The sequence below is a fragment of the Sus scrofa genome, chromosome 1 (assembly GCF_054392235.1).
Source record: "Sus scrofa isolate SSC_HxYL_T2T_F1_AM1 chromosome 1, Sscrofa_HxYL_maternal_Yorkshire_Landrace_v2.0, whole genome shotgun sequence".
Lineage (NCBI taxonomy): Eukaryota > Metazoa > Chordata > Mammalia > Artiodactyla > Suidae > Sus > Sus scrofa.
In genome coordinates this window covers 100,693,382-100,708,382 of record NC_139383.1, presented here as the reverse complement: position 1 = coordinate 100,708,382, position 15,001 = coordinate 100,693,382, and the positions used below count along the sequence as shown (strand labels likewise).

The following is a 15,001-nucleotide window of genomic DNA, read 5'->3' as shown; positions in this document are numbered from 1 at the left end:
CCATTAACTAGCTAAAATCATCACTTTTCATTCCCTTAAACAGAATTTCTTAAGCATGTACTATGTACTTTTTCTGCCAAGAAGAATTACCATAAAGACCTAGAGGCAACCAGAAATAAATCATTAAAACTAAGTTCAAGAAGCATAACCTCTTCCATAATGTTTCTTATATATAATTAATCAATTAATGAAACATTGATCAAATTCCTATAAATATGATTTTTGAAAATTACTATATAACTCTCCAGGCTCCTCTTTTATTTTAAATGAGTGAATCTATAGGCATGTCTACTTTCAACTTGTGATGTTCTGAGCACTAAAACACAATTATTACAATAAAAATAATGAAAACTCTAGGAAGGTGGAACTCATTCAGAAAATAAAGTTCAGTAAGTACACACTAATCAAAAGAGAAAAATTTCTGTAGGTGACAGACAAAAGAGGAATATGAGTTGCACATAATTTTGATTTCTAACAGTGAGGCAATGTTAATGTGATTTATGTCGATAAAACATGAATGTGTCTTTGTTTCTGTATGTATATGCAGTAATGAAATAAACAGTGGCAGAAAATGAAATTTCAGCAAGAATTTCCCCCAAAATGTAGGAACTCCCCTCAGAGATGTGAAGGCTGATCAACACAGATAGTGATACATATTAACCTGAAAATTACATCCAGTGTGTCCAAAAATAGACTGCTAAATACTCTGAGTTCCAAACAGAATTCTTTTTGACCATATTTTGTCATCCCACTCACTTCTCTCTGGTGTTTAGGATCAATTGCTGTGCCCAGTAGAATGACCCGAGTCAGATCCATCCACAACGTGGCCAGGGTGCAGTCCTGGATTCCAACTGCTCGGAACACTGAGAGGGTTGCCTTGGGGACACCTTCCACCCTTGGGCACGTAGACTTCCAAATATGCTGAGTACAAGGTCATAAGTAGGGAAGTAAATCTGGAAGAACAGTTCACATAATAACAAAAGATGTTATGTGAGTCAGGGTCCTATAGAAAGCAGGCAACAAGGTGAAATTACCTGCAAAAACTGTTATTAGTGGTATTTGCTCTGCCTATGGAAGATAAAACAGAGAAAGAGCCCGAAAAAGTGGAAAGAATCAACAAAAGGCTGCCTGCCTCAGGTGAAGGAGAGAGGGAAAGAGGGATGGACAAAAGCCTCTTCAAGCATTGCTCAGTCTGTGATTAGTTCAGTAGGGTCAGTGGGTGGCCTTAGAATTAAAATTACTCATCGAGGGAGTCCTGTGTCTAACAGAATGACATTCATTGGTATCTTCATTCAGTTATTAGATGTGGGCAGACTTTTGGAAGCATGACCTTGACACACATGGAGAGACATATTTTAGAAATCATGAGTTAGTGCCTTTGGACAAGAAGAGTCTCTGTACTTGGACCTTTGGAAAACTTGTATTCCTGGCCACCACAGGGGCCATACAAGTATGCACATTCTTAATAAAGAGAAGATAGAGCCATGTATTGGCTGCTCTTTTAAAGGATGTTGCACACCTAGAGGACACCTCGTCAACCATGACTATGCTTTGTTTTTTTGTTTGTTTTTTGTTTGTTTGGATGGTTGGTTTTTTGTCTTTTTGACTTTTCTAGGGCCTCTCCCATGGCAAATGGGGATTCCCAGGCTAGGGGTCTAATTGCAGCCATAGCCACCAGCCTATGCCAGAGCCACAGCAATGCTGGATCCAAGCCACGTCTGTAACCTACACCACAGCTCACAGCAATGCTGGATCCTCAACCCACTGAGCAAGACCAGGGATCAAACCTGCAACATCATGGTTCCTATTCAGATTCATTAATGACTGTGCCACCACGGAAACTCCCATGACTACATTTTCAAATAGCCACTCCATTATTTTATCAGGCCAGTTACTTCCAAATGTTGGGACAAAGAATAAAACCAACTGTTTCTGTGAATTGGAGGGGATGGTTACTCTACCTTTCCTTTGGTATTTATTGGTAGATATAAAGTGTAATGGAATACCATGTTTTTGAAAACAGCTGGTTTCTTGACCAATGCTTGCAGGTGAAAGCTGATAGGAGACAGGGTGAAGCTTATATGTAAATCCACCCAAAATGTGATTATTCCTGAAATTAAAGTCATTAAGTCTGAAAGTTTGCATTAGTATGAAGTGAAAACTTATCATCCTGCCACACAAATTGTTCATTACTCCTTCCTGTAAACGAAGATATAGCTCAGGGCCACTGTGAGAAGACCATCTTTTTGAGCACATTCCAGCTGCCATCGCAACTTTGTGTAAGGACTCATTTACATGAACTGGCTGGTGTGGAAATTTTCACAAGAGGAGTTCCTGGGGCAATACCAGAAAAGAGTGTTTCCAGAATATAAATCCAGGGATAGAATGGTTTATTACCTTAGAGAGACAGCAACACAGGATCTCAAACTTGAAGGGTAAACCAGAAAGAAAGCAGGAGAAATTGTATATGGATCACAGAACTGTTTATCAGAAACTAATTGAGGTAAGGTATGATATTTGGTAGGTTTAGAGACTAATTCTCAAAAATCAGGTACCTCCTACATTGTTCTTAGTTTCATACATTTCTCAATAGGTAGAGAATCAATCTCATAATAACAAAGTGCTCAAGTGCTGAGCTCATATTGTTTTAATCCATTCTAAAAGTCTTTCATCCCATTAGGACATCCCCTAAACTGTTTACCAGGAAGGAGGGGTGGAATGAGGTCTCAGAACTCTTCAAATTTTGCTTAGTATTGAAATAAAAGAAAATAGAACAATATTTATCCCAATAAACACAATGGCCTGTGAAAAATCTCAGAACTTAGCGACTCCTAATTTACCTAAGTAAATTACTTGTAGAAATAGGGCAAGTTGTTTAAGGCTAAAACAGGAGGTGATGGCATAGTGTGAAATAAGTTCCCTGTCTCCTGATCCTGAAGCTACTGTTCTTCATCATGTTCTCCTAACCACCTTATGCTTGCTAAACATTGCTCCATCCAGAGTCCATTGATTTCTTCAATACAGCATATAGAGGCCAGGAAATGGGAGCTGCATCTTCATGTCAAAAGAGGAAATTTGAACACATCTATGACATATACACACATTTGTACTCATTTTTATTTTAGAAGCAGACTTCATTTATGAAAAGAGCCGCAATTAATTCACAAAAAATATTTGTAAGTTAGGTACTTGTTCAGTTGAGAAATTCTTTATTTGGTCCACTGTGGAGTAATGATTCCTGTTTTTTTTTTAATATGCATATTTGTTATAACTCCTCTCCTCAGTTTTCTAAGAGGATTCCAGATTCAAGGAACTAAGTGGAAAGCCAAATGGCTAATAGTGATATTATTTTACTGACATGTTTTACTGTGTTCTTTTGAAAGTTACCCAAACATAATTGCTACTAATAACTATTAATCTAATAGATGCAGACTACTGCCTTCAGAATGGATCAGCAATGACATCCTGCTGTGTAGCACTGGGAACTATGTCTAGTCACTTAGGATGGAACAGGATAATGTGAGAAAAAAGTGTATACATGTATGTGTAACTGGGTCACCATGCTATACAGTAGAAAAAAAATTGGAGCTGCAGCTGCCAGCCTATGCCACAGCCACAGCAAGGCAGGATCAAAGCCACATCGACAACCTACATAGCATTCACGGCAAGCCAGGGATGGAACCTGCAAACTCATGTATCCAAGTCTGGTCTGTAACACACTGACCCATAATGGGAACTCCCTGAGAGGAAAATCTTCAATTACTACAAAATAAGAGAGGTTCTGAGGGAATGGTCTCTTCTCTGACAGCATTGAAACTATTGAAAGAGAATCAAATTTGGTTTCAGAAGAATGGACATCTGAATACTAGCCCTGTCCCTGATATTGGGTGGGTTATTTAACTTCTTTGAAGTTCATGTTCTTCATGTGTGGGATGGGAATAATCATGATATCTTTTAAGTGTTTTTAGAGTCAAGTAAGATGTAAGGAAGAAATTTTGAGTAATAAAATATGAAAATGCGAAGATCATGATAGAAACAAAATTAACCTTTCCATACAAAAGAAACTCATGAACTTGGAGAACAGACTTGTGGTTTCCAAGAGGTTGGGGGAAGGAGTGGGATGGACTGGGAGTCTAGGGTTAATAGATTCAAACTATTGCATTTGGAATGGATAAGCAATGGGATCCTGCTGTATAGCACAGGACTAGATATATCTAGTCAATTGTGAAGGAACATGATAGAGGATAATGTGATGAAAAGTATATATATATATATATACATAATATATATATATATACATATATATATTATATATATATATAATATATATATATTATGTATATATATATAATATATATATGTATATATATATAATATATGTATATATATATAATATATATATATATGATATATATATGTATATATATATATAATATATATATGTATATATATATATGATATATATATGTATATATATATAATATATATATATGTATATATATATATAATATATATATATATATATTCTGTACAGTAGAAATTGACAGAACACTGTAAATTGGCTATAATAGAAAAAATAAAAATCATAAAAAATAGATCCAGGGCAGGTAATCAATTTTCCAGGTAAAATGATAAATAAGTAAAGTCAGGATTTAAACTGATCTGATTAGGAAATTTATACTCTTTTCTATGCCAAGCATATTTCTTTTTTTATTTTTTTTTTTATTTTCCCACTGTACAGCAAGGGGATCAAGTTACCTTTACATGTACACATGACAATTACATTTTCTTCCCCCACCCTTTGTTCTGTTGCAACATGAGTATCTAGACATAGTTCTCAATGCTCCTCAGCAGGATCTCCTTGTAAATCTATTCTAAGTTGTGTCTGATAAGCCCAAGCTCCCGATCCCTCCCACTCCCTCCCCCTCCCATCAGGCAGCCACAAGTCTCTTCTCCCCATGATTTTCTTTTCTGAGGAGATGTTCATTTGTGCTGGATATTAGATTCCAGTTATAAGTGATATCATATGGTATTTGTCTTTGTCTTTCTGGCTCATTTCACTCAGTATGAGATTCTCTAGTTCCATCCATGTTGCTGCAAATGGCTTTATGTCATTCTTTTTTTATGGCTGAGTAGCATTCCATTGTGTATATATACCGCCTCTTCTGAATCCAATCATCTGTCGATGGACATTTGGGTTGTTTCCATGTCCTGGCTATTGTGAATAGGGCTGCAATGAACATGCGGGTGCATGTGAATCTTTTAAGTAGAGTTTTGTCCGGATAGATGCCCAAGAGTGGGATTGCGGGGTCATATGGAAGTTCTATGTATAGATTTCTAAGGTATATCCAAACTGTTCTCCATAGTGGCTGTACCAGTTGACATTCCCACTAACAGTGCAGGAGGGTTCCCTTTTCTCCACAGCCCCTCCAGCACTTGTTATTTGTGGCCTTATAATTGATGGCCATTCTGACTGGTGTGAGGTGGTATCTCATGGTAGTTTTGATTTGCATTTCTCTTATATTCAGCGATGTTGAGCAGTTTTTCATGTGTTTGTTGGCCATCTGTATATCTTCTTTGGAGAAATGTCTATTCAGGTCTTTTGCCCATTTTTCCATTGATTGATTGTTTTTTTTGCTGTTGAATTGTATAAGTTGCTTATATATTCTAGAGATTAAGCCCTTATCAGTTGCATCATTTGAAACTATTTTCTCCCATTCTGAAAGTTGTCTTTTTGTTTTCTTTTTGGTTTCCTTTGCTGTGCAAAAGCTTTTCAGTTTGATGAGGTCCCATGGGTTTATTTTTGCTCTAGTTTCTATTGCTTTGGGAGAATAACCTGAGAAAATATTCATGAGGTTGATGTCAGAGAGTGTTTTGCCTATGTTTTCTTCTAGGGGTTTGATGGTGTCCTGTCGTATATTTAAGTCTTTCAGCCATTTGAAGTTTATTTTTGTGCATGGTGTGAGGGTGTGTTCTCATTTCATTGCTTTGCATGCAGCTGTCCAGGTTTCCCAGCAATGCTTGCTGAATAGACTTTCTTTTTCCCCATTTTATGTTCTTGCCTCCCTTGTCAAAGATTAATTGACCATGGGTGTCAGGGTTTTATTTCTGGGTTCTCTATATTCTGATCCATTGGTCTGTCTGTCTGTTTTGATACCAGTACCACACTGTTTTGATGACTGTGTCTTTGTAGTATTTCTTGAAGTCTGGGAGAGTTATGCCTCCTGCTTGGTTTTTGTTTCTCAGGATTACTTTGGTGATTCTCGGTCTTTTGTTGTTCCATATAAATGTTTGGATTGTAAGCATATTTCAAAGGCATATAATAATTATGTATTCTGCTATGACTATAATGCTTTAAAAGCAAACTGCACTTATTCTGCGTTTCTATATAGTCAGATTTTGCAACAATCATATTTGGCCTCACTTTTCATCAAGTCATTACTTCCTTTTTTTTTTTTTTTTTCCACTCCAGCGACTTGGGGACGTTTTTAGGCCAGCAGTGACCTAAGCCATAGTAATCACAACACAATGTCAAATCTTCACCCCCTAGGCCACCAGGGAAGTCCCATTACTCAGTTTTTAAGTGACAAAAATGTCATTAACTAATGTGCCTAAAATCGATTCATCAAGTTTCTTCATTATTTATCAAAATTTTCATTTTTGGTCATTTATTGTCTGTACTTCATTCCTGTTTAATAACATCCTAGTTGCATTTCGGACCTCTGTATTTTTACTGTGTAAGGAACAGGGTTTTTCATGGGAGCAAGAATAATAGTGAAGTCTGCTATGGCTTTCTCCATGGGAAAGTAGCTACTTCTCACAAATACACAAAATTACAGGCACAAAAATAAGTTAAAACTGTAATGAGTGAGCTACAGGTAGAGAGGACTCTTTCTTTCCTGCAATGCTTTGAGTCCTCAAGGCATACAGGATGAACACACTGAATACTAACACATTGTAAAAATAATCACATGGATTACCCCACCATTGCAATGACCAAGAGACCACCAAGGAGCCATTGTAGGCAATTGTATCAGGGGAAAATGTCACACATGAAGTGATCCCTGGTGTCTGGACCACAGCAAGGAAGCCAGAAATTGACAAGGATCCGTCCGATCAAGGGAAGGAAATACCTAAATTTTATTGAAAGAGATCTCAGCATGAAAGGGCCAACTGGGGCTGATTTTGTTTGGGGCGTGTTGTAGGCAGTTAAATCAAAACACTGACTTAAAAATATTTTTAGAGGCTTCTGACCTCAAACAAATGGCTTCTATGGGAATTTCTATATGCCTTTGGGAATGGCCATAAATTTTATTTTTAAAAAAATTTAAAAAAGAAGCTAACATAAGACTAGATTTAATTTTCTATCTCTATTAAGAGAACAAAATTTTCTTTGATCACTGCCATTGATATCATGTGGATTTCTGTGCCCTTAAATGATTTGTATTTGCTTTTCTATTTTATTATTTATTTATTTATTTATTTATTTACTTAATTTGTCTTTATAGGGCTGTACCCACAGCATATGGAGGTTCCCTGGCTAGGGTTCTAATGGCAGCTACAGCTGCTGGCCTACACCACAGCCATAGCGGCCTCAGATCCGAGCCACATCTTCAACTTACACCAGAGCTCATGGCAATGCCAAATCCTCAACCCAGTGAGCAAGGCCAGGGATTGAACTCTCAACCTCATGGTTCCTGGTTGGATTCCTTTCTGATGTTCCACAATGGGAACTCCTGCTTTTTTATTTTATTCTTGGGATTTTGGTTCAATTTTGAATTCACAGTGATGTGTGAACTTGTTTGTTTGAATTTTTTTGACATTTTTAAAATTTCTCAAATTGCAAAATCTAACTGACATTCTTTTAGCTTCCAGATAACTCTGGGATTCTTCAAAGGAACACTGAAACATTGCAGAGAAGAACTTTGAACTAATTAGGCTTTTTCGGTTTGTTAAATTGCATGAGAAACATTGTCATGTGATTGGAGATAAACTCTTGATTAAGTGTATAAATAAATGTGTTTATTATAGATATTCCAACATGTATATGAGATTCCTAAAATTTGACATGCCCCAAAAAGTCATAATCCTTGTTACTCTCTCACAATGTTGTATATCACAGACATCTCCCTCTATCCTGCCAATTATCATATTCAAATATTTAACAATGTCATTTTATGTTTTGGCCTTTATGGGCAATCTTTACTTTACATTAAGTTTTTCTTAAAATGAAGATCTACAAGAAAATTTGTAAAAGGAACATTTTGACAAATTCAAGGTTCTGGTGGCCTTCATTTAGAGAACATCACTGAACTGAGTAACAAATGGCAAAACTCTAATGGAAAACCTGAAGAGTTCATCCAGATCAACATTCCTTAAATCAGGGGACTGAAGGAAGTCATAAACATCATTTATAACTTTATAATATTTTTTGGAAATACACTGGACTTTGATCTTTGTTTTCCAGGAAAGGTTTCCTTTTGTGCTATGCCCCCAAACAGACTGATAAATTATACCTATGTGAACAAAGATGAACCATCCTATTCACTCTAGCTGATCATTCTAGAATGTTAGGTCGCCTGTGGATTTGTTGGTTTCTTGTAACAAGATTAAAACTGAGTACATTAATTTAATTCTATTATTTTCAAAATGTTTTGCTTTGTATCTCCCTGTTGCTATGTGCTATGACATTGTCAATGTTAGCAGCTGTGTGACTTATATCCTATCTCTTTTATAAGATGTTTTCTCTTACATAAATCAATGTGTATCCAAGACCCCAATAAAACTGAACATGTCCGAACATCACGAATAAATAGACCATATTTATGACATAGAATAATTCTAAAAGTGTGATTCTAGCTATGAGAGGGAGGAATAAAGGAAAATATTTCCTGGATCATATTAGCGTGGTAAGACAGAGGTTCCTGAGAATTTTAACTTCTCAATGGGGCCTAATCCATAAATTATCACCAGGAGTGGCACATCAACAGTATATATCTCACCTGATCTGGGATGAAATTCCTAGGGACATAGGAAATAAATTGTTCAAATATTGGTTGATTTTTTGGAGCAAAGGGAGGGATTGTGAACGAAAATGTTGCAGGCCATGTGAGTAAACAAAGGATGTGGCAGCCATCAAGCCACCACATTACAGCCACTTTGAAGGTAAGCCTTGAGGGAACTCAGGATGGAAACAAGTAGTACCGGCCATTTAGCAGCCACCTGCTGCAGAGATCCCAGAGAGTGCCCCCTGAGGAGAATTAGGATGAGAAATCACAGGACACTGACCCAGAGAGCTGAGGTGCCTATCCAAGAAATGATCTCAGGGAGACCATAGCCCCATATCTTCCTATACATGGAAAAGCTCTAAGTTCTTAACTTGATTTATGAAGTTTTCCTTTATTAATAGTAATCTTGGTGTCCTGACTTCCTGATCTTTTTTGCAAAACCTCCCATATATCCTGGCTCCTCCCTTTGCCTCTTCATCACAGATGCACTGCATTATATGAGATGCACTCTCACAAGCTTAAGTTCTCAGAATACCCACCAAATAAAGCATAACTCTCAAATTTTAGGTCATACAATTTTTTGGTTGATACTAGCACTACTTGTTGAAGAGACTCTCTTTTCTCTGTTGTATATTCTTGCATCCTTGGAGAACGCCATGCACAACTTAGTAAACATTCTCCCCAGTACCATTCTGGGGCATTAATATGTGGTCAGATGATGGAAGAAAGAGCTCAGGTTAACCACTGACTTGGAAAAAATGATTTTGTGAGAAGTAAGGTGAATTTGAGTGCTGGAGGCAGAGATGCTTGGATGAACAGAGATGTAATTATATGGAATTTCCTGGTATTCTCCAGAAATGTAGAAGCACATTGCAAGTATCTCCCACTTTCTGAAGGTTCAACTCAGCCATTTTGATTTTATGAAGGTCAATGTTAGAGCATTTTTTAACTTATGTGAAAGAAATCTGGAGGGGATATTTGCTTTTGCACACACACAAAGAAACCTGTTACCATTCCAGTGCTGGTCTTTTGTGAAAGTGAAGTGGCATAGCTTGAATGTTCAAAGAGAGAAAAATAACTACAGTGATGAAATATATTGCTACATGTGAGAAAGTCTACATCTTATGGATGATACCTCCTTGAAGTTCAAAGTGAATTAATTATTATGACTGCAGATGGATTTGCTGTTTATAGACTTAACAGATAACCACGCTTCATTGGAAAGAAAGTAGGTTTCAGGGTTTTTTTTTTTTTGTTGTTGTTGTTTGTTTTGTTTTTGTCTTTCTAGGGCCATACCCACTGTATATGGAGGTTCCCAGGCTAAGGGTCTGATTGGAGCTGTTGCCGCTGGCCTATGCCACAGCCACAACAATGGCAGATCTGAGCTGCATCTGCAACCTACACCAGAGTTCACGGCCATGCCAGTTCTTTAACCCACTGAGCGAGGCCAGGGATAGAACCCATGACCTCATGGTTCCTAGTCAGATTCGTTTCCGCTGCACCACAATGGGGAACTCCTAGGTTTGAGTTTTAAAGACTTGGATTAGCAGCTTATGGCTAAAGCTTTGAAAGGAAGCTGCATTCCAGTGTACATTTCCTAGCATAACTTATGGAGGAAGCATGGGTGATGCGAAAGGGAAGCAAATTGGTAAAACACATTAGGCTTTACTTTGCTTTTTTGTAAAGTGGAGATACTTGCAATGGAACTACAGGTTTTCATATGGTAAATCAAGTGATGGGATTATGCCTGATAGTCAATACAGTATTAATGTAAATATACGTATCAGACATAAAGAGCAATCGCTTTAGATCCTACTCATATGTCTTTAATGTTCAACTTTGATAAAAGATACTTAATCTTGTTTCAAATGGCTCATGTCATGGTATGGAAAATGAAAACATTTCTTTTATATTCAAAGCTCTGAGCCATAGGATATTTAGGTATATAGAGCAAATTTAGAAGAATTTTTAAATTTTATGGCTTATATTTTATGCTAAGTATACAAATGGATTATGAATTATTCTTTCATGAAGGGCTCTGTTTTTGATTTTTGTAAAATCACATTATAAAAAATCTGCTATGATTCCTTCTTGCAACTGTTCCTTTCCTAGGCAGCTACCGAGAACAGCTATCCCTTCTTTGCTTTAATACAGGCTTAGCAAAAATGGAAGATGTTCTGAGACCAAGGTGCTCTGGAAAATCCAATTCCATCTGAGTAACACAAGTAAAGAATTTAGTAAAGTCATGTAAGACTCTGAAGTCAAACATACTCTCTACTCATTAAACTAGGGCTATATAGGTTTTTTTCCCATTGTCAATTCTGAAGTGATGAACATGAACATTAAAGGCTTGCTGAAAATATTAAATGTTATCAAAATGCCTAATAAAGGCCTAGACATTTAAATAATCAACACTTATTAGAATTGGCCTTTTTTGTGTCAATAATCTACAAGATTTCTCAGTTTTCCTTTACAATTTGCAACTCCCTGTGCATTTTATCAATTTCTAGGCATCATGCACAACCCAAGTTACTCTTCTCTTCAACAGAATCTTCACGGCATTTTTCACCTCTGTGTTTCTCACTGTATAAATGATAGGATTTAACATGGGAGTTAAGCTTCCATAGAACAAACTCACCAACTTGTCCACAGGATATGTAGCCACGGGACGTACGTAGCTGAATACACAAGGGATGAAAAAGAGTACCATTACTGTAAAGTGGGAGCCACAGGTAGAGAGGGCTTTGCGTCTTCCTTCGGAGCCATGGGACTTCAGAGATTTCAGAATGACCATGTAGGAGATGATTAGCATGAAAAAAAGACCAAGCACATGCCCCCACTGTTAGCTGATACCACTATTCCACGCCAGTAGGTATCAATGCAGGCAAGTTCCAACAGTGAGAAGAAATCACACATGACGTGGTCAATGACTTTGGGACCACAGAAGGACAAGTCAAGGACTAAGTGAATCTGCACAATGGCATGGAGTATCCCTCCAACCCAGGCCATCCCCACCAGGAGCTGGCAGAACCCATGTCGCATGGTGGTTGCGTAGCGCAGAGGCTTGCAGATAGCCACATAGCGGTCGCAAGACATGGCAATGAGAATGATGATTTTTGATCCTCCCAGGAAGTTTTCTAAAAACAGCTGAGTCAGGCAGCCACCCCAGGAGATGGTTGTCCTTTGATAGAGAAGGTCAATGGTAACTTTGGGGGTAGTGACAGAGGATAAGGAGGCATCTATGAAGGACAAGTGAGCGAGAAAGAAGTACATGGAGTTGAAAGTGTGGGGCTGAGGGAAATGATAATGACTATGAATAGATTTGACAGTAGGGTAACCAGGTATATGAACAAAAAGACCATGTAGAGTATTTTACTCAAGTGTGGATTCTGTGTGAGTCCTAAGAGAACGAATTCAGTCACATTGTTGGGAGGCATGGGGAGATCCATTCAGCAAAGGAGCACCTTCCTGAGACCTGAATTATCTACAAAAAAATAAAGAATGATACCTATTAATCAGGAACTAATCATAGTCTCAATTTTTGAGAAATAAAATAGTCACTGTCAGTCAGGAGCATGTTGTTGGCCATCTTGTCCCAGTTCTTGTTTTAATTGTTTCTTGATTTCTCCATGATGACTTTTACATCTTCAGACACTTAGTTCCTGTCACCTGTGAAACATCTATAGGGCAACACCGGATGTGTAATTTACTGAGAAAACACTGTGCTATCTTTGAGAGATCTGGGTTTTCCTCTTGGTTCCATCTCCAAGTGATGTTGTATGTCACTTCAGTGTCTCATGTTTCTGAGCCCTCTTCTGAGATTGTTAAGTTACGCACTTTTATTCTCAGATATATAGTGTAAGCTGAGAGGCCCTCATAGAGGTAAGAGTTATTTTCTCGTCCATGAAAATTGACAACTGAATCCTCCACTCTAAAATGTGGAAAGAAAGACATTGTCAATAATTATCTGCCATAAACAGCCAGGTTAGGGAGATGTATATGTTGTTGGCAACACCCTCCTTGGTACCTACCAAAACACATATGCTATTCAACGGTTTCCTCAATTACCATAGTGCCTGGCCTAATGTCTACAGTGTCTGAAACTTGTTAGATATTAAATAAATGCTTATGAACTGCCATTCTCTATGGGTGAGTACATGCATGCTTCTCCAGACCATAAACTTAGGAGGAATTCAAGTGTTTCCATCCTTCTGTTCTGTTTGGCATTCCTCTCTATATTATGAAAAATGGAGATAAATATTTGAAAGGAAGAGGCATTCCAGTTTTTTCTGACCCATATTATATGGTGAGTGTGAAAATACTAGCTGACTCTTGAGAGAGACTCTTACTGGATGTTTTTACTAACAAGATACTATATTTAGTAATCAATACATTTTTTTAATTCTGTGCAACACAAAACTTAACATTGTCATATTCAGTAAACTTACTGCTTCTGTAGATTAGGATAAAAACAAAACAAAACTCTTGCATAGGTGTTCAATGTGCAAGGATCTAGCAAGCAAAGGAAATCCTTATTTTCAAAGTTCTAAAAATAGAAATTTAACATGAAAAGCAAAAAGAAATAGATTACTAGGTATCACAGGTATTACACTATATATATATATATATATATGTACATGCATACACAAACACATCTAAAGCCATGAAGCATCTCCCTGTTAAATGCTCTTAATTCCATGAAATTTCATTACCAAATAACAGAAAGTCATCTATCCGTGATATAAATGACCTTCCCACTCCTTTATATTTCTTATACATGCATTCTCATGCCTTCTTCTCCCATCTTCCCACAGCATCCTTCCTCCATCTCTCCTGGTTACAGGATACTGTGCTAAAAATAGATTGTGAAATTTGGAGGATATGGATTTCCCAGTGAGAAGGAAAGAAAAATATGAATATAATCAATGTATTCCTGAAAAAAACATGGTTTTTTTCCTTTCAAAGATAATTGAAGTAAGATCTTTATTTTTTTATTTTTCTGAGATGAAAATTTATACATACATGGAAACAAAGTGCAACAACTTCATCACATTCCTTTATTCTGAGATGGACTCCCCCAATATTTCAGAGAAGTGTATCCTGTTAATAAAATTAGAATTAGATATAATTGCTGAAAGTGATTTAGAAATAACTGTGAAGAAATAAAAATCACTGCTTCTTTTCTTTTTTGTCTCAACAATATTCTTTCTAGCTAAAAAAAGAAGTAAAAATTGCTGCTTCTTTTTTTCAACAATATTCTTTCTAGGGAAAAAAACTAAAGGAAAATATTTCTAAAGGGGAAAAATCATTATATATATATATATTAATTTTATATATGTGTGTATCAATACAATATGTAAATATATAAATCACTATGTATATGTGTGTGTTGATACAATTGTTAAGAGCTATGGAAAATTTAGAAAGACATGGTGTTTAATGTTGGAGAAATGGATTATTAAAATAGAGTACATTTCCTTGATCAATGTGTACTTTGAAAAAGAAGTGTTTTTCAAAAATGTGTGCAATATCTAGGAATATTCTTAAGTTATAATGTAAATTGGAGACAATTTTGGATGCAAATTTGAATTGCATAATCATTCTACATAATTTAAATCTCACTTTATTTTTTTCTAATAACTTAAATATTTATCACTGAGAAAATTACTCCAAATAATTTTACTCCTAAATTCATAATAATGTACTTGAGTCCATCTTCATGTTTTGCATGCTGGATAAGGGATTTAAAGCACAGATTGGTGAGGATGAGAAGCAATTATATAAATTTGTAAGATCCATTGAAACCCAAATGTTTATGAATATGATTTGCTGGAAAAAAAACCTCACCTATGAATTTGTCTGACATAGTTCCATGGAAAGGGCATCTGGCAGTTGTTAGGTCACAAAGAAAGAGGCTGTAGGATTAAAAATGCCAACTAGCACAGTTACACTAAGTGTCTTTGATGAGGCCTTTGCATAAATCCTTTCTCTTG

At 36.6% G+C, this 15,001-nt stretch overlaps 1 protein-coding gene across 1 annotated transcript; it reads right to left on the bottom strand.

Moving 5' to 3' along the window:
- Positions 1-11,813: 11,813 nt before the first annotated feature.
- Positions 11,814-12,281, bottom strand: LOC106509351 (olfactory receptor 4C13-like). Its single transcript, XM_085013398.1, has one exon. It carries the CDS (start codon positions 12,279-12,281, stop codon positions 11,814-11,816), a length of 468 nt encoding a protein of 155 aa, XP_084869524.1.
- Positions 12,282-15,001: the final 2,720 nt, after the last annotated feature.